At 40.6% G+C, this 22,157-nt stretch overlaps 2 protein-coding genes across 5 annotated transcripts; one reads left to right on the top strand and one right to left on the bottom strand.

Moving 5' to 3' along the window:
* Positions 1–857: 857 nt before the first annotated feature.
* On the top strand, positions 858–20,385 carry LOC139140808 (uncharacterized). 4 transcript variants are annotated; one of them, XM_070710228.1, is made up of 18 exons: positions 858–1,038; positions 1,576–1,731; positions 2,591–2,947; positions 3,060–3,285; positions 4,044–4,229; positions 4,765–4,849; positions 5,532–5,667; positions 6,151–6,267; positions 6,558–6,606; positions 7,406–7,520; positions 8,421–8,638; positions 9,768–9,855; positions 10,697–10,864; positions 12,125–12,240; positions 12,826–12,886; positions 13,504–13,587; positions 18,649–18,858; positions 19,609–20,385. In XM_070710228.1, the coding sequence occupies exons 3-18, from the start codon at positions 2,638–2,640 to the stop codon at positions 19,708–19,710; spliced, it is 2,271 nt and encodes a 756-aa protein (XP_070566329.1). In that variant the 5' UTR covers positions 858–1,038; positions 1,576–1,731; positions 2,591–2,637; the 3' UTR covers positions 19,711–20,385. The 4 variants fall into 4 exon arrangements, with proteins under 4 accessions (XP_070566329.1, XP_070566328.1, XP_070566331.1 ...); XM_070710227.1 differs by lacking the exon at positions 858–1,038 and having other exon boundaries at positions 1,594–1,731; positions 12,826–12,890; positions 13,508–13,587; positions 19,609–19,860; XM_070710229.1 differs by lacking the exons at positions 858–1,038; positions 1,576–1,731 and adding an exon at positions 2,071–2,154 and having other exon boundaries at positions 12,826–12,890; positions 13,508–13,587; positions 19,609–19,860.
* Positions 13,197–17,250, bottom strand: LOC139140809 (uncharacterized). Its single transcript, XM_070710232.1, has 3 exons — positions 17,194–17,250; positions 14,818–16,430; positions 13,197–14,487 (listed from the first exon to the last, which is right to left on the bottom strand). The coding sequence occupies exons 2-3, from the start codon at positions 16,382–16,384 to the stop codon at positions 14,003–14,005; spliced, it is 2,052 nt and encodes a 683-aa protein (XP_070566333.1). The 5' UTR covers positions 16,385–16,430; positions 17,194–17,250; the 3' UTR covers positions 13,197–14,002.
* Positions 20,386–22,157: the final 1,772 nt, after the last annotated feature.

Raw genomic sequence — 22,157 nt, 5'->3', positions numbered from 1 at the left:
GGCTACTTTTGAATATAAGGACAACACTGGTCACTGTGCAAAGTTTGAAATTAGAAAAACAAATTATCTGACAATTACCGACTTTAAAGATTCAATATGGCCGCCATCCTTGTGTCAACTCTAAAGGAAATATAAAATTTTCTATTTTCGAAAAAGTAAGCCGTTGAAAATGTTTCTTACTCCAAGAGCTTCAAAATTAGCCCCCAACAAATGTTAGATCAGAGTAGAATTGTAAAAATTTGAGCGTCCGAATATCTGTCCCCGAAACGCGTTCCACCTATCTTAAACTTGAAACCATACCCACCTATTCCGTAAAACATGTGTCCACTATGGGATATACTCCAAACTGACGAAAGTAAAGCTTGTGTCACCCATAAAAGGGCCGTTAAACTCCTTCAAACGGGGCTCTGAATGCATATAGGTCACTCAGCCCTATCTAATCACACAAGAACAAGGTCAAGCGGATCAGAAAAGTGACAACATATGTCCATCAAAATGTTAATACTTATCTTAAACATGAATATGACGTCATCACTTACACTTATCACTTACGAATTGTCACAGATTGTAAACGACAAAATGTTAGTTTGTTGGTCAGGTAAATCTGTGTTAACGCATTATTAAATATGTACTAAAACTGTATGCAATAAATTAATCATCAGTGTCATCAATGACAAATTCGCAATCTTTTGGAATATTTCTTGTAATTTTTTTTCATATTTTCAGCTATTTATCCATCCGATCTGATTAAAATCATATGTAGGAATAGCTGCGTCTCTGCACCAGTTCATTCTTTGCTGCTGTTGCTACTCTGGTCGGGCAAGAACAGAAAGAATCGGTACGGAAAGATCTATCCGTCCTTTCCGTATAGTTCGACCATTCACTCCAATAGCGACGCTCACCAAGGGGTTTAATTATTAACTTTGCTGAGCTCACCACAAAGGTCACCAAGCAATGTTAGCAGTACGGCGAACGTCGCAAAATTTACGACAAATGACTGTCCCTGCACGTAACAACAAGTTCCATCAGGAGTGACAGGTGAGTGTTATTTCAACATTAACACCGGGGAGGTAGTGTGTGACCTGTGAACCTGACTCCTAAGGCAATAGTAGTGCGCTAATTAGAGAACCTTGTATGCGAGTCACTGGCTTCCACCAATAACGAACTCGCGTGCGGCAACATGCCTCAGAAAGAGCCTCTGTGACACATGAACATGAAATCTGAAATTCCTCCTGAGGTTGAGGGAGGGGTGAAGTATGGGGTACGACATACTTAATTTCGGTTAACGGTTCGCATTGACTGACCAACTTCGACATCTAAAACGGCTGTGCTGAAAAGGTGCTTGTGATTGTAAAAAATTGTAGAGGGCGTCCTATAGGTAGGGGCAACTGCAGGGTCAACCTGCAGCCTGCTGCACAGTCGGAAAGGATGGTCCAGCGAATAACTGTTCACGGGCGCAGGCGCAGAGGATAAGTCACACCAGTACAATCTTTAACAATATTTTGATTAGTAAAGAAATTTTCCATGACAGTGAGTTCATCAGATAGTTGTTCTCCATAATATTTCCCTTTCCAGGAGATAACAGACCATCTCAACCTAGGTTCATCAGTGAAACTACAAAGCTGCTTCATCGGGTTTGCCACTTGACGGCGACAGGAGCCATTTTCCGGCCACCACTGTTAGATGTCATAATAAAAAATTCACACACCTCCTCTCCAATTCATCGCTAGAGTAAGTCTTAATGATTTCGTCGATATTGTTTCTGTCTTTTTTTCACACTTATTTTGAAATGTGCGGTATATGGCTTTGCATTAAAGTCTTTACATATACCTTTAAAAACAATTTAAGTCTTGAGAAAGGGTATCATCATCTTTATCGGAATGCACATCTAGCATAGGATATCTCTCTATCATTGTATTGTATGTTTTCAAAAGACTTAAAACTTTTCTCTCTGTTTCCCTGCTGTTTTGTTCTTTCCAGAATACATCACAAGTAATTGTCTATCCCCTCCCTACGTTTCTCTTATGGCCAATGACAAAGGCCTAAGGTACAGCTGCCCCTGTGTATAGACAAAGGAAGGGGCTATAGATGGCAGCCATGTCCAAGTATAGAACGTATTATAATTGTATTACATGTGTTGCATGGCTTTTTGAGGTGAGAGCTTGAAGGATATTTTTTGAAAATCAATATGACCTTTCCTATTCCAGATGACCCTCTGACTTTGCCGACCAACCTCCGGCCATATTGACTGAACGCTTCTTAACCCTGTTTGTATCTATTCGTCTCTTTCTGTCTGTCTGTCTGTCTGTCTGTCTGTCTGTCTGTCTCTTTGTGTTTATTCTCCTGGCTGTCTGTCCGTCTGTCTCTATTTTTGTCTCCCGGCTCTCTCTCTCTGTCCCCTCTCCTTCCTCTCTCTCTCTCTCTCTCTCTCTCTCTCTCTCTCTCTCTCTCTCTCTCTCTCTCTCTTTCTCTCTCTCTTTCTCTCTCTCTTTCTCTCTCTCTCTCTCTCTCTCTCTCTCTCTCTCTCTCTCTCTCTCTCTCTCTCTCTCTCTCTCTCTCTCTCTCTCTCTCTCTCTCTCTGCCACCCTAGGTAGGAAACATCCACGAAAAAACCTGTCACCTCTACGGTGATTTGCGATGACTAGCTGCCGTAATGTTCTGAACCGTCGCACTCTGAAGTCTCGTAGTAGGACGCTGTACATCCTGCTGACGTCCATTCTACTTCTACAGATCCTCCTTTTATTTCTGGTGAACAGCAACAACAAACAACTCGAACAAATCAATCGCAAAGCCAAGGTGAACGATGACGATGAAATCATCGGAAGAAAAATCGGAGTCAGGACGGAGAGGCAATCTCGACATAGTGTGAACCAGTCAGTAGAGCTTGGCTGGCCTGAAACGTACTCTAGTAGTCACGACACGCATACCCCATATCCGAACAGAGTCCGTAAGTTTCCATCTGATAATGTGTATTGTCATTTTCGCTTCATCACATTGTCTTGCAAACGGGACATCTGCTGTATAAACTTGTCGTCTTCTTTCAAATTTTTATGTTTCAGGGGTCAATATATCTGAAGATGAGATCAATACTTTCCCTTGGCGACCTGAAACCAAACTAAAGTTCATCCGTTTTCTGGAACCCTTGTTGTTCAGTGATCAACTTGGTCCAGAAAGCGACAGCCATTGCCCTATACCGCAAGTTCCGCCTCCAAAGGGCCTCTGTCGGGAAGTAGCGTGGGACTGTAATTTCAGTCCCACTTTCGTTCAACAAGACAGACTGAACAGGTGAAAATTCTAAGAATTCATTTGTAAATTTAGATTTTCTCATGACCCTTCGATTTTGTCACTTTCCACGTCATCGCAGGTAGAAAACATGTCGACGAAAAAATTGACTAAACAATGAGACAACGCTTTTCCAAATTTTTTGTCGCATAACCAAAAGATGGCTAAGAACACACTGACTTAAAATTCCTGTGATATAGTCAAGATCAGCGACCATAAATTTCTACGCTAATAGTGAAAAGTATTTAGCAAGAGCCACGTCCCCTGTTTGACGCTATGGGAAAAAGCGCCCTCACAGGTGAACGTTGGTTCATTTGTCGTTTGGATATGTACAACCACAGTCCTTCCACAACCAACCCTTCACCATGCAGAGTATGATAAATATCAACGTTCAACGGTCAGCGATGACATTGGACAATGTTTGAGATATTGCGATACAGTAAGCTATTAATAAACTTCAGAATGGACACAGGGTCAATCGCAAATTCAGCTAATTTTGTAAATTTGGTTTAGTTTGTCGGCAGTAGAAGTGCGATAAATATATGTGCATCAAAAATATAAACGAGTCAATAAAAGTACACTATTTCGTAAATGCTACTGGTCAATTTTGCTCAAGGCGGCATAGACACAGTCGCCTGCTTTCTAAAATTCCGCACTGCGACGACGCGCCCCATAGACGTGTGTATATACGCTTAAGTCTGTAGCTGGAAAGAAGAACTACTTTGATTTCACCCACATAATTGTTTAATCCTCGTCCGCAGAAAGTTATTTGTTTACTGCAGCGGCGAGTTTCGAGTGAACTTCGTCGACCGCGAAGAGTCGGAGGAGCCTCTCCCGAACCGTAAGTTTGCGAAAGACCCCGTGTGGCAGACCTATCATGGCCAACAAACCCTCGACTTTGAATCACAATTCGCTGATATCGAATGCAAGATGGAAAAGGATGGAAGGTAAGCAATACTCTAGCCTAGTCCCTCGACGAAGCATCTTGCCCTCGGAGAGTTTTGGCCTTCGCCCATTAGTCCCTCGACGAAGTATACTCCTATAGTATGGGCGAAGGCTAAAAATCTCCGAAGGCAAAAATACTTCGACGAGGGACTAGGCTAGAAAAACTCACCCTGTCGCTTTTTTTCGCGCACAACCATGAATTTAACAAAGGACGTCACCATATCCTTACTTTAACATAACTTTAACGTTCCATCTTCATATTGCCAAATGGTTTGTTGAAAATTCAAGATTTAACTTGCTCTTCTTTTGAATCTTTCATTTTTAATGAAACGATTATTTTTAAGACTTAAGGGAATAAATACGATTGGTGCGTTGAAGCCGAAGTATTACAATGCACAAGAGTTTAACCACTGAGTATCTCTTGAGAAAACATCCGATCTTGCGGACCGATTGCTGTGTACAATTTCCATAGGGCTATACCGTACCTTACGTACCGCAATACTTACAACAATGACAAGACTTATCTTACGTGTACAGGGTCGTATCTTCCCATCACAACTATCGAACCCAATTTCTACCAAACAACAAGACAAAGGAGCAAATGAAAGTATACCAAGACAAGGTAATGTCATTCATTTCTTTGAAGAGGCATTTAACCAGGTTGCATAGTTTCGGCCCGAAGGTACACAAGGAAGCCAATATCACTACTGTGTCAGTCTGTTTGTGGCTTTTCGCCTTTCTGTGCGTCTGTCTGCACTTGTGTCGGTATACAAAACTACTAAATCAAGTGTGATAAGCCTTGTTGGTGAGTCCAATGTTTTGATGGTTATCCGGAACTGAGTGGAGTGTTTTGGCAGATGTAAGTACTTGGTTACCAGTGAAGAAAGAATGCATAATTACGTTTTGTCATAAATATCTAACAAGTTATCCTTATAGAGTAATCGCTTTGACATTTGATACAGTATGTTTGTACCGAGCCCTTGCTCACAAGTTTCAATTTAGTTTTAAATTTACCCTTGTGTTTTTTTGCAATGTACAACTTTTAATGCTTTTTGTAAGATGCAGTAAAGTTGACGAAGGTTCAAATTTCATTTTGTCTGACATAAACCAGTTTCAGTAGCCTGTCTGAGAATTTTGCAGGCTTTTGGTAAATCTCGTTATCTCCCTAACAATCTACTGATTTCAAAATTGAAAGCTATCGAATAAACGGTTCAAGAAAAGAAATTTTGACACAACATGGAAAAGTTATATAATCTTCGCTCACTGGTTTATCAGATCGCTAACTGTTCTCTTCACTTTTGTAGAAAACCGAGGAGCCCAACTGGGAACCATTGTCGATACTATCAGTCAGCCTAGACTCCCTATCGAGAGCTCATTTCCACCGCAAATGTGGACTCCCTAAGACGGCAAAACTCATAAGGAAATTATATCAACCCTTAGGTTAGTATAATTTGTATAGAAACATTCTTCTTTGGTCGTAAACTTGGAAATGACCAGACCAATCTCAGTCTGATCTGGTAGTGGAAACTGATCTAAAGTCCATTTCAAATATGCGCAAAAACACCAATGCACGTCGACAACAATATTCTTAGTGTTACAGATACATACATCACATATGTTGTAATGTGTAAGAGCCATTTAAAGCAAAAAAAATCATAGATGCCGTTTGAATTATTGTGGTCATGTATTTAATAATCCACTTGACTTTGTATAAATTGTGCTGAAATCTTTGATGATTTACTTTTTTGAAGATATATTGTCATTTGTTATCAAAACCAATAAATAACATTTATCTAATGTCTTCGAAAGTTGGTACGCAGTAGCCCTTGTTGAAATATGGGCTCATGTTTCAACCATGTGTACTGTATTTGACAATCATACATTTACTGATTATGTTATATCATATTTTGTCCTTCGTTACAGCCGATAGGGACAGCAATGAGAAGACAGAAACAGAACAAAGTCACCGAGCTTTCCTCTTTAACCGAATTAATTCTATCAGCGGTATAACAGCCATGAATCTCTATCCACTCTATGCAGGTATGAAACGCTAAGACCCTCCCAGTTCCCACAACTTATCTTTTATAGGGCTGTTGTAGTAAAGAGACAGATCTTCATGGAAGACAAGTAGCCTGATGAATATAAATACACCCGCTGTTACATGTAAACACTGAAAGACAGACAGACAGACAGACAGACATACAGACATACATACATACATACATACATACATACATACATACATACATAGATACATACACACATACACAAATACACAGAGAGACGGGCATTTTTACGCGTAATAATTCCGTTTTTCTCCTTACCATCAGGAGAATATTTCAGTAGAGTGGACGAAGAAGAAAGAGTGCTTAAACATGCGTAAGTTTCAATCAAATCACCCAAACTCATAAACTGATAAGCTCCTGACAGGCTATGGAAAATGTTATTTCTCAACACCAGTTAATTTTTGATAGACACCTTTTCGTAGCTCGGCTCGCAATACATATAAGACAGACATTCTGACCAAAAACTACTTTAAGAATAATGAATTACCACTCAAGGTCACTTAGTGAGGCCATCTCGAGTACCTGTGCAAGACGGATAATCACCGTTGTAGTGTTTTTGACAAAGTTTACACGGAAAATTGAATTGCTAATTTCATTAAGTTGGGGTCAATTTGCTTCTCTAGTCCCACTTCTTTCATATACCATTAGAGTATACTTAAATTTTACGCGTGGAAACTGTTGGTAAACTGTTACGCTGTTTTATCTGGTGATTTGCCGTAAAAGTGACCCGTTTGTAAATTCGTCCCTTAAACATATCAAAGATTTCTCAAATGTAACCTTATATAAGGTCACATGTATGGCAATATCACTATTGAATTGTCACTACAGATCCTTGTCATTGAAAGCGTCAATCACTTAGTGCCATACGATCCTGCCCCAGGACGGAAAAAAGTGAGTGTAGTTTCTGTTACATGACCTCTGAATATGGGTTGTGACTAGCTCTGCGTGGCAGGGCTGTGTGCTACCGGCTATCCGGTAACACACAGCGCTGCCAGCAGAGCTACTAGGGTCATGACGAGACGTGCAAAATGAGTAAATCGTGACTAGCTATAGGTCACCGAACAAACATTTCTTCATGGCCTATCATGACAAAGGTATGTATTATTTCTCAGAATTGTAAAACCAGTGAAAGAATGGATGTGGCAGTACGCAAATCGTCGTGGATATCTGACCAGCTATGGTATCGATACTGGCAATGGTTTGATGGGTACAAGAACCACCTGTAAGGTATGTTGACAACAGCTGCCGTCTATATTCATGTAAAATTTTATGATATGCGTAAGTGTTCGAACTATTGAAAATCACTTTAAATGTAAATTGTCGTTTGTTGCTATATGAGATTTTTCGAATGTTAAGTATCCAATAGTTACCGTTCCTGCCACTCCTTTGAAAAAAAACTCACTCTTCAACCCTTGTTATGTGACAAATAAGATGACCGTTTGTTGTTCAGTGTTGAATGTGGACGACGCCAAGTTTAAATTTGACGCAATGTACTTTTAAATACTTACTATTTGTTGGGTTTGTAGCTTAACTTGATGTAAGACAGGTCTTACTTTAATATATGCAAATTGAAGGACGATTCAAGTTTACGAATCATTTTTAGTCCGGTTCTACCTACAGTACAGTACAGTACAGTACAGTACAGTACAGTACAGTACAGTACAGTACAGTGCAGTACAGTACAGTACAGTGCAGTGCAGTGCAGTGCAGTGCAGTATAGTGCAGTACAGTACAGAGCTGTAAAGTACAGCACAGCACAGCACAGCACAGCACAGCACAGTACAGTACAGTACAGTACAGTACAGTACAGTACAGTATAGTGCAGTACAGTGCAGTGCAGTATAGTACAGTACAGTACAGAGCTGTAAAGTACAGCACAGCACAGCACAGCACAGTACAGTACAGTACAGTACAGTACAGTACGGTCAGTGCAGTGCAGTGCAGTGCAGTGCAGTACAGTGCAGTACAGTACAGTACAGAGCAGTGCAGTACGGCACAGTACAGCACAGCACAGCACAGAACGGCACAGCACTGCACAGTAGAGTGCAATACAGTGTGATGCGGTGCGGTACAGTACTGTGCAGTACAGTACAATGACTTTCATTGTCTCTACTGCTCATTCATCAGGATTGCACCAACCGTCCCGGTGCATTGCCACATTTCGAACATCTGTGGGTGGCTCGTGAGAACTCTCCAGTAGCTAGCCATGGTAACAAAGAAGTGTGGTCCGGTCTCTGCGAGGGCGACACCATGCTGCATGATTACGTCATCAATTATACCAGAGACTTCTTGTCATACGACTATCCAGTGAAATGGGCAGCCTTTGATTTGAACGCACAGCACAGGTAAGATTTGTTGTACGCACGTAATACATACTCTTAGTGTAATGAATTTACTCGTCCCTCGAAAATTCAAGACTCGATTTTTCAATTAAACTTTCCTTCCAGTCTCGTAGACATTTTGATCAAATAAAGCTTGCGTAGGACCTAGCAAAGGGTCTTCGTCATTCTGTGCTACGATGATAACATATATACAGTAGGAATAAATTGTGGAGTGTGTTTATCGGCAATTTGTTGTGAATCAAACTGGGCGCCGCTGAAACCGTGGAGTGCATATGACTTTTTGATATGGAAGGGGAGTTTAAAGACCTACAAAGGTTGAGGGCACACACAAATAGAAACAGACTGGCAACGGGTATTGTTCAAGGCGTGAAGCGGTTACGTAAGCCCTCCATGTACGCCTCGCCTCAGGTAGCTCTCGACTCTCTGTTCCGAAGAGTGCCGACCATGCACCCTTCGGTAGTTTCCGGATTTTCGCCAATTTTTAAGCAAAAGTATGTTCGGCAAAGTTTGTGTTGTTGTTGTCATGTGGTGCTGAGTGGAATCGTCGTGCTGGCGATAACGGGAAAGTTTTGAGCTTCGGGAAAGTGAGTTTTACCATTTTAAAAATTCCTCTCACATTTTTATGAATATATAATGAGTGTGTTTCAACCAAATTTGAAAATCTTCTATCGATACTGTCTGGTTTTACTCGATGGTTTACAGTCAGTCATATCGTCTATTAAAAGTTGGTCATTGAAGGACGTGTTTATGAAACTGCGGGCGTGTTATGTTTTGATTGGCGTGAAGCAGTGTTTCTGCCCTGAGAGTTCACATAGTAAGTATGGTTGCTACGCGACTGGCAGCACGATGCCATCTCGTCGTACTTTTGCATAATCTCGTGCAATTATCAACCACGAACAAAGGTCTCAAACAAATCTAACACCTGTGAAGCTCATTTCAATATGAAAAGGCCATAGTCTACCGAGACGACCACGGAACAAAAGCCAAGCCGCGTTGCTAGTCTGTTCCTTCTATTTGTCTGTGTTGAGGGTAATCATTTAAAAGATACTGACCAAGCAAAATTGCCAGAGTATTAAAAAGTCATTCATCTGAGTCACTTCACTGCTACATGTAGTTTTCATAATATTTTCAGAGCTGAACACGAATCCATAAATCAAGTTGACGACAGTCTTGTCAGATTTTTACGGAGTGTGATGGACAAACACCCTAACCTTGCTATAGTAAGTACCGTTTAATGACTTCATGTTTGCCACTTATCATCCAAAAACTCCGAAAACGTGCAACTTTGAAGTATTTCAAGGAGCAGCTGACATAATGTTCACGTGTAATGTGTATATAACACGATTTGAACTAATTTGGGATAATTGGATTTTCATAATTTTCAAATTTCTCAAAATTGTTAGGTGCCTTATAGCTGAATGTTGCAATACTACAAATTACTCATAAAAAACGCGTGTGTAACTTAAAAAGAAAAGCAGATGAACTTACATTTGCAAATTAAACAGACATTACTTCACCATCCAATTATCCCAAATTAGTTCCAATCGTGTTATTATCTTTAATGTGTATATGGTCCATGTACTATACCAATTGTCCTGCCCGACTTCACAGCAAGAAATTAAATTTCTTCCAACGCTGATATTCATTTCACGATATATCGTGGATTTCGTATATTTATTTTTCAAAACTATCGACAACGTTCAAACATTGTATGCCTCATTGTACGGTTCAATTTGCCGGAATGCCATATAGTCGCTGAAGACAATTAAAGGGAAGCCATCATCGCATGCTGAAAGCACCAAAAGATTTATAGGAAAAGTTTGCGTTCTTTCTAGAAAACTACGTAAGGTTTGCATTTTGCAATGGATTGGTTTTATGAACTTGCTACAGAACACGCATGTTGAATCGCGAGAAATTGTGGCCATTTACATGATCTCTGGCGCCCTCAAGTACAGTGGCTTGAAGTTTTTTTTCGAGCAGGCGCACAAATAGAAGGATAAAATAGTAGCTATTTTATCGGTATTCTGCATCATGTATCTACCTTCATCGACGTTGTTTCAGTTCTTATTCGGTGATCATGGTCAGATTTACGAAGGCGAAGCTGGTAAACACCTCGGCAGCCACTTGGAGGTGCTCCTGCCCTTTCTGTCAATCATCCTACCCAGTCACGTGATCCGATCACACCAGGAATGGGAGCGGAACCTCCTCCTTAACAGTCGACGATACACGGTTAGTGGCAGATTTTGAAATTGATATCTTTCAAATTGACAGATTTGAACTCATAGTAGGGATGGGGAGAATCGAATCCGCTTTTGTGTTGCTGTGTTTAAATGGATGCGATTCTGTCATGGCAGAGGGCCCATGGATAGCAAAAAATCGCGCATGACAAGTGAAACTATCTGTGTTTATAGGGTAACATGAACACAACCATGTACACAAACACAACTCTTTATCGATTCTTTATTGATATGGAAATAATCATACGTAACCATAGACCCTGGAGCGAGAGATTCTGTGAACCATGAACAGCAGCAGTCCCAGAATGAGAAACGATGTTGCCGAGGTCAACACCCATCGCATGCTGTCACTGAAATCAAAGAGTTCTTCTGGAAAAACAACCAATCAAAAAATAAGACAGAAGATTAAAAGAAACGATAAAATCATCGTCAGTGAGGTGGAAAGAAATATTCTTGATGAGTTTGAATTTTTTTGTAACATTAAAAGAAAGTTGACATCCAATAACTGCCCACAATTGAAGAAACTCTGAGATTGACTTTTTCGGATAAAACTGTAACTGTATTTGGAAACCATGTTCACACATCTATGTCAAAAAATAAACCTTAACTTTATAATCAGTATGTGCTACACGCTTGAAGCAAACTTACTTCTTCAGGGTCTATGATGTAACAAATAAACAACATGCATAAACAAACAAACAAACAAGGAGCCAGAGTTCCCTGTGATCATTCCAATCAATCACACTTTCAATATAAATCGTCAAATTGTGATCAATTATTGAACTACTCACCAAATAAATACCGTTACAAGTATCAGCTTAGCTATGATCAAAGCGTCATATTAAAACAAAAACAAAATGCAACTGTGCAATGCATTAGAATTACCCCGCTCTTTTCTGTGAATAGACAGTTCTTCAAATGTCCATATTTATTCAGCTGTTAATTTCACAGTTGTGTTAGACTTAGTGAAGTTTTCCAATATTGTCAAGTACTTGTGAATAAAAAGTTGATTGCCTCATAATGTAGGGGAGTGTTAAGCAAAGAAATAACCTTAATTTGTTATTCTAAACTAGAACTGTCCAGTCAGACGCTCAGATGTTTCAAAATACCGTTTAGTATGTGTTCTCTCAAGTCTTCAGACTTTGTCTGGCGCTGTGTGTTACCTTCTATGGTTTGGCTGTCTCTGTGATCGTCGCTATCTTTGTATAACACTGCCAAACACTGTTTCTGTCTGTCTGTCTGTTGCACACAGGTTTTCTATGATGTTCACAAAACGATGAAATCTCTCCTGCATTACCCGCATCTCAACGACGTTGGCGGTCACGTAAACAACCGATCGTATAACCTTCTGACCGATATTATACCTAAGTAAGTGATTAACCTCTGTTTTCCGAGTAGTTATACAAAAAACAAAGGCGGCCTGGTTCAATTTATTTCTAAGTTTTGTGGCGCAATTACTGGAGGAAACACGATCGTAAAAGTTGTCAGAAGTACATCATAATCGTTAAAATGTACTCATATTTGTTAGCCTTACGTGTTTGTCGGGAACGTTCGCCTTTTGACTTCGCCGCCTTGCCAAGACGACGTGCCTGAACTCCCTCGACATGCTCTAAGGCCTGGCATATTCGTATATGTACAATGTATACATGCGGCGAAAGCCATATTGTAGACAGTTACATTAAATAAATCACCACACCAGCAAAAAATAATGTAATACTATGTGTTTTTGTTCTTACGGACACTGTCAACGTAGTATTCGTGAACTGAGAATTGCCACCGTGGCGTCGTTCTAGTGGATAGGTAGGTTTTAACTTCACTATGATACGATCCAGATTATCAGATCTTTATTCTGCATAACCAAACATGGGGCCCCCTTCACAAGAGATATATCAAAATATTTCCTTGTTAATGTAAATTTGGACACAGTCCCTCTATAATGCAATCTTTCCCCAGAAGTCGCAGCTGCAGCGATGCTGGTATTCCAAGCTGGTCATGCGCCTGTAACATGCCGCAGGTAGGTTTTTCAACTTCTACACAGGGTCGGAGTTACCTTACCGATATTTGAAATTCAAAATGGAAGCTATACCTATGTTAGTTCTGTGGAAGAAACATAACTGACACAAAAACAACAAGTCGTGTTAAAATTCTACTCCACCAGCTTCAGGCTGAGTTGACACGAGCAGTAAGCCAGCAAACTATTGTTAAAATCTGACAGTCGGAGTATATGTCACCGTGGGGCAACCTGCTCTGTAATTGTTGAATGTATTTTAAGACATAATGTTATCTTTGATGTTGAAGTACGAATATGAAGGATCGAGAAAAGATTGCTTTTAACACTTTATCAATGTTATAGTCACAACACAAACAGATAATCTTCAGTGCCTTAATTCAATCCTATGCCGGTAAAAACCAACAAATTTACATGGAAATTTTACAATCTTCACGTTACGTTTGCCAACCAATCACGTCGAACGCTTGAAATATTATGGCGATTCTACTACCGACATATTTTTTTCTGCGGTTTCTTCAAAGACACGCTGATATATTAATGTAACAAAGCAAGATGAATTGCACATATCAAGTTGAAGTAGATTCTGGAATTCAAAAATGTACACGTCTTAAATCTTCCAGGTAGTGCCGAAGATGAATTGGAACCAAGATCATTACCGATTTGTTGAACATGCACTTGATGAAATCAACAGGAAACATTCCAAGGTATTCAAACACTTTCTCATCACTTGTGAACAATCAAAATAAACAAAAAGCACAAAAGAGAAAGCGTGTGCATTAACTTTGGATATTCATGGGTTTGAAACACAAAGAGAACTAATTAGTGAAAAAGTTTCATAAAAATTGCCACTAATGCGCAAGCAAAATCAAAATTTTGAAATATCTCACGAAACATTAATGGTTGATACTCTGCAAGTACAATTATCATTATTTCGGGGTTTTATGTTCGAAAAAATTATTTGCAATATTGTGTGTTGCGCATGTTCAAGTAGACTGACAGATTCAGCCGTGTACACAGAGGCATTCCTGCGCTCGAGCGATCCACGGATCCCCGGGATCGGAGTGCAGGATCGGAAGGTCGCCGAGCGCCCGCACACGACAGAATCTTGCAGTCTAACGTTCAAGTACAAACGTCCAGAAGGAAAAATAATGCTTTCGCAGAATCTGACAAATCGTCAGAGTAAACTTCACGAATATGAACATGAGCAGGCTCATCGTAGTCTGCTTGCATGAAAGCCGCAACTTCGTCGCTTAGTTCTTTCGGGAGTTGGTAATCGAACCCGTAGGCCTTTATCGCCTCCTGGTAGTTACCGTCCTCTCCGTTATCATCATCCGACTCTTCGCTGTGAACTTCGTCGATTTCAACATCGTCGAAAAGTTTGTAGATGGCTGGGTCTCCAAAGGTGAAGTCTGACTCTTCAAGTACGACCAGCTTGTTGAAGAAAAGTTCAAGGCACTGACTGGAAGCGAGGGTAATGGTGGCGTAGTCGAAGAAGCCACGTCGTCTGGCCAGTAACACCTGCTTTGGAGCCAGTTTGGATACCAAGCAGTTTTCAAAACGTTCAATCGCAGAAGGAAACACCGTAGTTAGAGTTTTTTCCATTTCTGAGAAAGAAAGAAAAGACATATATTCGATTGGTTTACAAAAATCATGTCGCGTGTTTGGAAATGACGTCATGGTAAAGATGAATTAATTTGAAAGAAGACGCTACATACAGGAATTGACAATATCGCTGGCATAGATACGACTACCCCAATACCATCATCAATTTCTGTAAGGCGAAAACAAGTGAACCGGAAGAACGGTTTCTCAGAGAGATAGGTTTTTATCTTGTCTTCTAATGTTTCACAAAACAAGATCACTGAATGAGGCAAAGTGAGTACATCTATTGCAGCACAAAGATGTTTCTCCAAATCGACAGTGCAACATCTTACCTATCAGAAGATTCTCTGTTAATCCTGGAGAGCGCCCTCCTTCGATGCTTTCCTCAATAACTTTTGACATGGCTTCTCGGAGACTTGTTTCAGCCAGTTCGAGTTTGCTGTCCGGATTCTCGGCTAGACTGAAGGGAGTGGAATCGAAAAAGTTACGTCGAATCTCCCTCTCCAACGCTTTCAATTCCTTGCTTATCTGGTTGCGAGACTGCGTCGAGGGGACTGAGAGCAGGGCTTCTGTTTTGCACCACGGATGAGCTGGTTTCAGAATTATTATCTGAAGCCGCTGTTGGATTGTCATCAAAACACTGTCCTCTATCCCATCAAAGAGATTGTTGCCCGGTAAGAAGTAATGCGGACAGTTCATATTGAGCAGACACGTGTTAAGCTCATACAGAAGATCCATTACCCGGGGAACGATGTCATCCTTCGACCAGTAGGGACGGGGTATTTGTTCCAACATCCGAAAGAAGATGTTTTTGAGGTGGTAAGATTTTATTCCTTCTGTGGTCGGATGTTTCAGAAACAGTTTGTAGAGCTGCTTGAAGAACACGTAAGCAGTTCGCTGCGCGTCCGTCAGGTCTTCGGCAAGGTCGCGTTCGGCAAGGCTGAATGAAAGCCTCCATTCTAGAAGGGTTGTGCTGTTTTCTGGAGATTTTGGCACAAGCATACACCCAGTGCGAACCACTCTTTCTTTGAGACTCTCTGAAGGCCATCCGCTGCGATGGTCTCGCGTTAGCCACTCCTTGGCTACTGAAGGCCACGATTGGCAAGGAATGGCGATCGCCATGTCGAAAGTCTCTGTTCCATGATCGTAGATGGAATGCCAGTGCACGGCTGGACCTTCTTTCCCAATATGGTGTTGCAACTGTTCATGACGCTCTCCGATAGCCGCGTACAAGTTTTCCATGAAAGCGAGAAGTTCACATCGAATTTGGAAAACACTCACCATTCCGACGGGGGAGAGAAACACTTCGCAATGCTGATATTGACCATCCCCGACCATAACCCTACACACGCTGATCAACTTTGCGGCCGATTCCTTTCTTGTGACTTTGATAAATGCGTAACCGGGTTGACGTGTGCAGAATTCAACGTCGACGATATATTCCTGGTTTGTTGTAGCGTTGTTGTCATCTGTTGACGCAAAAGTATTTGAAATGTCGCCCTCGCGGGCAACCACTCTTTCAATTACGATGTTAACATCGACCTCATCGGACACGATTTCCCCAAGCCGAGTTTCCGTAATATCCATATCGTCAGGTGGCAACATTTCAGGCAAGGCGAACCCTTCGTAATTGCTACCAACCGGTTCCATTCTCACGTTCTTCGCATGGAAAAGGTCGTGGCAGGAGAAAGGTGTGGCAACACCGCTTTGAACGTGTTTCTCGCTGTACGATTGAGCCTGCAGGAATTTTCGCAGGTGTGGAAGATTCGAATCGCACTGGTCTCGCGAAAGGGCTCTCTGGCTGCTGATGTAACGTCGAAGGCCATTTTCCACCGTTGGAAACAGTCTGTGTCTGACCGTAGACGCTCCATGTCGCTGCTGAAGACTCCAAGAAGACATACTCACAGCTGAAGATTTTTTTCGGATACAGAATAGTAATAACCTACTGGTAAAAAAATGACAAACAACACTAAGGTCGACGACTTGAGTTAGTTAAATACCAAACTCGTCAGTGATCTTGTGAAATAAAAGACATTCATGACACGTAACGACGCCAATTTCGCATCATTTTCTTTCAATCAAAGATACACGTGTTCTGTAATGGTTCCAAGTTCAAATTCAGGGTCGTAACAGAATTATGGCCTTTCAGTGTATCATTAGAAGCCTACTCAAAGAGCAAAATTATCCGTACAATGATACGGACATGGCAAATTCAATTTGTTTATTACTCCGTGCTAAACCAGTTCGCTCGCTTCAATCGAGGGTATCATATATCCCACAGTCGCATATGGTTCAATACACAGCGACTATTATGGTATGCATTAGAAATTGTGGTTCGATACGTATACACCGGCCATGGCCGGTGTGGTATGCATTAGAAATATATTTCTAATGCATTAGAATGATGGATCAGCCAGAAGTGGCAGCTTTATTACAGACAAGTAGAAGAAAGTATAACAGTACACATTATACCAGGGTGTGGATTTTCGTACCACGTACCACACTGGTACCACAGCGGCCATCAACGTGTATCGAACCAGAAGCGACTATTCGGTGTCCAATCGGTCCCTCCCGATATGTGCCCTCCCCATTGCTCAGAATTACTTAACATAGCCGAGAAGCTCGTATGTGTTCAGAGGTATGAAACTCTTGGTTGTTCTCGGCGGTTTTCTGGCAATGATAAATCATTTTCGGTTTGAAATACTTACTTAACATAATATCTGCGTTTTCTTCCGGGTATGGTCAGGTGGAAAAACACATGAATCACGTGACCAGTGTTCACGTGACCCAGTCTCTGTGTATACGTTTGTTTTGTGGAGGGACCGTGATTTGCATCGTCGGTCGATCAACCTAGTGCGCCGCAGCTGTAGTGCTTCGTGCACGGTTACTCTACCCCACTACCGTGCTCCGTGGGACGGCAACGGTGCGTTTAAATAGTGTTTAAAATAGTACCGTGCCTGATTTGAAATTCAGGAGCAAATGAAAAATGCTGATTGTCCATCAAAATGATAAGGTGTGCTACCGTGTGAGTCGAAAGAAGACCATTTTCATCGGAATCTTACGCTGTGTACTGGCAACCTGTTAACCATATCAAAGTCATGCATGAGCCATGTAGAAAACTTGGGTCTTCGATGCTAGAAGACTATCTATTTTAGGGTATATTGAAAGACATACGAGCTGTTACAATTGTAACGATATTTTGCACATGTTATATTTTGATAAAAATCTGTCTTAAATTAAGTTCTGTTATAATCAACAGCTCATTGCGTCAGTTGTATATATGTGGGTGGTTTGCATCAATTCGTGTTTTTATAAGTTACGTTTTGATCAAATACACGCAGTGTTATTAAAACTGTCAATAGTTAGAATGTAGAGAATCAGGCAGTTGTCGTTTATTTTCCTCTGGCCGGCAAAATATATCGAGGGGCGATAACGCCCTCTTTGTCGCTTGTTTTATCATGTTTCAGGCATGCTACCACCACTGAACCTTTATGAGTTTTGTGGTGCAGACCGGAAACGAGACTCGACGCTAATCAAATACCAAAAACTGGCTTTGTTAATAATATTCATTTTTTATAATTATTAATACGTCTTGCTTTGTGCCTCATTGGCCTGTGGTGGTAATAGAAGGATTATGTTCTTCCAGCTGCTCATCGAGGTGATGTTTCGCCTTCCCAACGGAGTCATGCAACTTATCTAGATGGCTCTGCTCTGTACTTCATACAGCGAGTCTGACAACTAAATGTTGTGTAACGGAGAGTTATAGAGTACGTTTACGAAGACCAACAGATTCACGCAGGAATCGATCACATTACTGAAATTTTCTCCTATCCTTTCCAAGCACACAGCCAGCATGATTCCTTTCCAAAGGCGCTTTCTATTTCAGCACTTGTGTACAAACTTTTGCTAAGAGCCTATGAAATTTTCGAATTTTGACTACCTACAAGACTGGCCCCAGTCGCTTGGCTTTCGTTGGCAGCAGTATCTGGCTGGCCATCTCGTTCTACACAACAGCCCACCACTAACGCGACAGTCTGGTGAAGTTTATTTCTTCAATATACTGTTTTGATATTTATATGCCACACCCTTTGAGCAGTCTAACCACCTACGATACCAATATCGTAATTCTGCATGCTGTACTTTTTCTTCATTTCCAATGATAGGAAGTGTTGCTTTTGAAAGACCCGTTGAACACCAATACCACTACGACCTGCAGAGACTTACATCTGCAGAACATAAGCAACATCATCGCGTACAGACATGGTGAAAATCCAAAAGGCGAAGAAATGAATCAGTATAGGATAACCTTCAATGCCTATGAAGGACCCTCTACGTGGCAGCTAATGGTAGATAGTCAAGGAATTATCAACTCGGTGAGTTTGCGTTCATTTGTCTGCGCATGGTCCCTCCACTTAAAGGTATACAGTCACTTGTAATCTAAATACGCCCATATATGGTCAAAGGGGCGTTCCGTGGTATTCAAAATGCCCATTCGAGGGTGCTGTTTTAAAAAGCGGCCACCCGCTTAAAATCTGTGATTGGTTAGATTTTCTCTTTCCATGGTAATTGTAGGAAAATTGGAACAGGTGACAGTATACCTTTAAGGGACCGTGGTCTACGTTTGTCCACAGCCTGTGTATTTGGTTAACTAATATTTATGCTCATCTACAATACAGTGTCAGCAATGTCTGGAACTCTCGACAGGTTCTCAAACAAAAATAACTTGTTTTTTTTGACTTTCTGTCCTATTCTGTCCACATAGAAAAACCGCAAACCAGATGTTTGCCACCTTGTTTTATCTCCAGTCCATAATCTTACAATCCATACTTCATTTGCAATACTAGCATTTTCACTCCATATATCTATCTATCTATCTATCTATCTATCTATCTATCTATCTATCTATCTATCTATCTATCTATCTAATATATATATATATATATATATATATATATATATATATATATATATATATATATATATGATTAAGTATAATCCCATGATTAAAATCAAAGTCTATGGCGTAATACTCTCTGCTGTTTACAGTTAGCCATATATTTCACTACTAGGAGGCGTCATCTCGCGAAATATAAGTGCATGGTGTCCCTTTAATATCCTTGCAGATTAAACAGATGTCTCGCTATCAAAAGTATGACGTATGTCAAGATCCACGTGTATCCATTGAGTTCTGTGTGTGCGCACAATTTCCAGACGGGACACCGTGAGCAAGCCGTGTGTGATCGTGTGATCTGGAGTTGCTGCCGCTGAACGAAGAGGGTGCGAAGGGGTGGGGTGCCGTGTCATTGTGCAATGTTGATGTCCTTCTGATGTGCATTGGCATAAAGAATCCCGTCAAAGTTTGGCATAGTCGGCATATAAACTGTTCACAAGAGTATTTGAGATGTGATGAATTCTTTAATGCGGTGACTATCATCACAAAGTGAATTTGTTCTTTCTCGAACCGCGAGTTCATTCTCTGAGTGCAATTGTCTTACTCATTGCGTATTATTGAAAGGTTGAAAAGCGAAGATCATATATTCTCGCGCATTAAACGTTCCTCTCTTTAATATGTATCTATTTGTATTCCCTCTACAAAACGCTGTTTGCTTCGAAGCTTCTTGGCAGATGTGTCAAACACACTTCAAAAGCGTTACAGCGCAACTATACGGGTACAGTTGGGTTTTTGTGGCGTTTGTTCCAAATTGGTCTCTGTCAAAAGCTTCGTCTCTGCAATTTTTGGCCAAGTTCATCGGATTGATCGAATTCCAGTTGCTTTGAAAGCAGTCAAGAATAGTTAATACTAAAAACACTTCTTCCACGTGAACAATTATTGACAATAAAATCTACCTATCTGACGATCGCGTGAATGCGTTAAACTCAACTAATAGGTACCAAACATACTTGATGTGTTCTCATCTTTATTATTATATTGATCTACATCCCTGCATCGAGCAATTTACTCCTCTGAGAAGATATAAATAAGTTATGGTTATATATATATATATATATATATATATATATATATATATATATATATATATATAAACTATTATCAACTCTAGAAAGTATATATATGAAGATGAGAGAGAGAGAGAGAGAGAGAGAGAGAGAGAGAGAGAGAGAGAGAGTAAGCTTATGATCGATGAATTAGTAACTCATAACGGGAAAGGTATGAGGCTGACACAGAATAACTGATGTAAACGGTACAGTGCAGGCAGAGGTTTCAAATATTCTTTTTCTGTTTAGATATTGGTGAAATAGTGAAAAGTTCAAAAAGGTAGTTTCCGATATTGTGATAGCAATACCCTCTGTAGTGTAGTATGTAGTGTATTTATCCCGCTTTGAAACTACTTGCCAACAAAATATTTTATTCTCTGACATCCCCCTACCCCAGTTCTCTCGCCTATACTCGCTAACACAATTTTGTTTGTTTGATGTAGCCTATGGTTGTCTGGTGCCATAACTTGAAGTACAGCAGAGAGGGATCATACTCCATAAAAATGCACACTTTTTCCTGATTTTAAGAAATAAATAGGCAAAGTAAGCACGATCTCATCCAACAGATCGATCATAGCACTGTTTAGATTAAAAACATTTACTTTCTAACCGTCAAAATGGTGACATTATGGTTTAGTGAACGATATCTTGTGATCATGGAAAATACTTCCTACCTGATAGCTGCGACACCAAAACCAGTAGTGATCATGACGGCAATACACACATTAGTCAGGTTTTAACGATAAAATGTTGTCATATCTCTATCATTTCTCTCGTGCCTGTGTGCATCAATTCTCATTACTTATAATACTCCTATTTCGACATATTCGCATCGTCAGACGCGAAAATTACGACAAGTTCACACATTTGCCAGACTTATAACATCCTACTGACTCCTAACCAGCTAAAATGGATGCCAGCATTAGGGACTTACACCCAGATATGACGCATTCCCACGACCAAAAGCCAATAATCGGAATTAAAATTACTTCCCATCTCCTTGCTAAAACATTCATAAACTGGATAAGAAGGCGAGAAGATCGAGGATTACTCCTGTAGTTGAGTAGATTAGTCTAGTTTTCCAATTCGTTGTATAGTTAGAGACTTCCATGTGTCTCGCCGTCATAATGAAAGTCCACGTCAACCGTACATTTTGGGGTTGAAATTGTGACTCACCTCACTATACGAATTGTATTTATTTTGTATTAAATTAAATGAAAAGTGACCCATGCGGGACAGGAGGGATGTGGGTTCAGGGGATGTGGGTTCGAGTCCCGCATGGGTCACTTTTCATTTCATTTACTACAAAATACGTACATCTTGGCCTCAGTTTGAGTAGGTCTTCCCCAGATAGTCTAGCTCAAGTTTCCGGATACCTCGAGCTTAGCCAAGCGAGTAAAATTCCCCCGAAGATACCTCAAGACAGACCCCCCCTATTTATTTATTTATTTTACAATGTCATGGTTAAGGTCTGTCGCTTTTGTAACTACAGTTGTGCTCTCCATACCAGTTTTGTTCAATTGTAAATGCATGCAGAGAGTGACCCAAACGAAAGGCCCGTTTTCTAAATTATCTGTTCACCATTCTGTCCGTACAGCTGCCGCAAAAACTCTCTTTGAACAAACTTTTTTCACATTAAACATTTGTTACGAATCATGAAGCGGTATACTCATGA

The sequence above is a fragment of the Ptychodera flava genome, chromosome 9, assembly GCF_041260155.1.
Source record: "Ptychodera flava strain L36383 chromosome 9, AS_Pfla_20210202, whole genome shotgun sequence".
NCBI lineage: Eukaryota > Metazoa > Hemichordata > Enteropneusta > Ptychoderidae > Ptychodera > Ptychodera flava.
Note: the sequence above shows the minus strand (reverse complement) of the source record. Positions and strands in the feature narration are given on the sequence as shown.

Bases quoted from the DNA above. Each gene is read 5' to 3' on its own strand.
- LOC139140808 (XM_070710228.1), top strand. From the start codon at position 2,638: ATGACTAGCTGCCGTAATGTTCTGAACCGTCGCACTCTGAAGTCTCGT. The intron at 2,948-3,059 runs GTAAGTTTCCAT...TTTATGTTTCAG, and splicing joins CCCATATCCGAACAGAGTCC to GGGTCAATATATCTGAAGAT. The intron at 4,850-5,531 runs GTAATGTCATTC...TCACTTTTGTAG, and splicing joins TGAAAGTATACCAAGACAAG to AAAACCGAGGAGCCCAACTG.
- LOC139140809 (XM_070710232.1), bottom strand. From the start codon at position 16,384: ATGTCTTCTTGGAGTCTTCAGCAGCGACATGGAGCGTCTACGGTCAGA. The intron at 14,488-14,817 runs GTAAGATGTTGC...TTTCTTTCTCAG, and splicing joins AACAGAGAATCTTCTGATAG to AAATGGAAAAAACTCTAACT.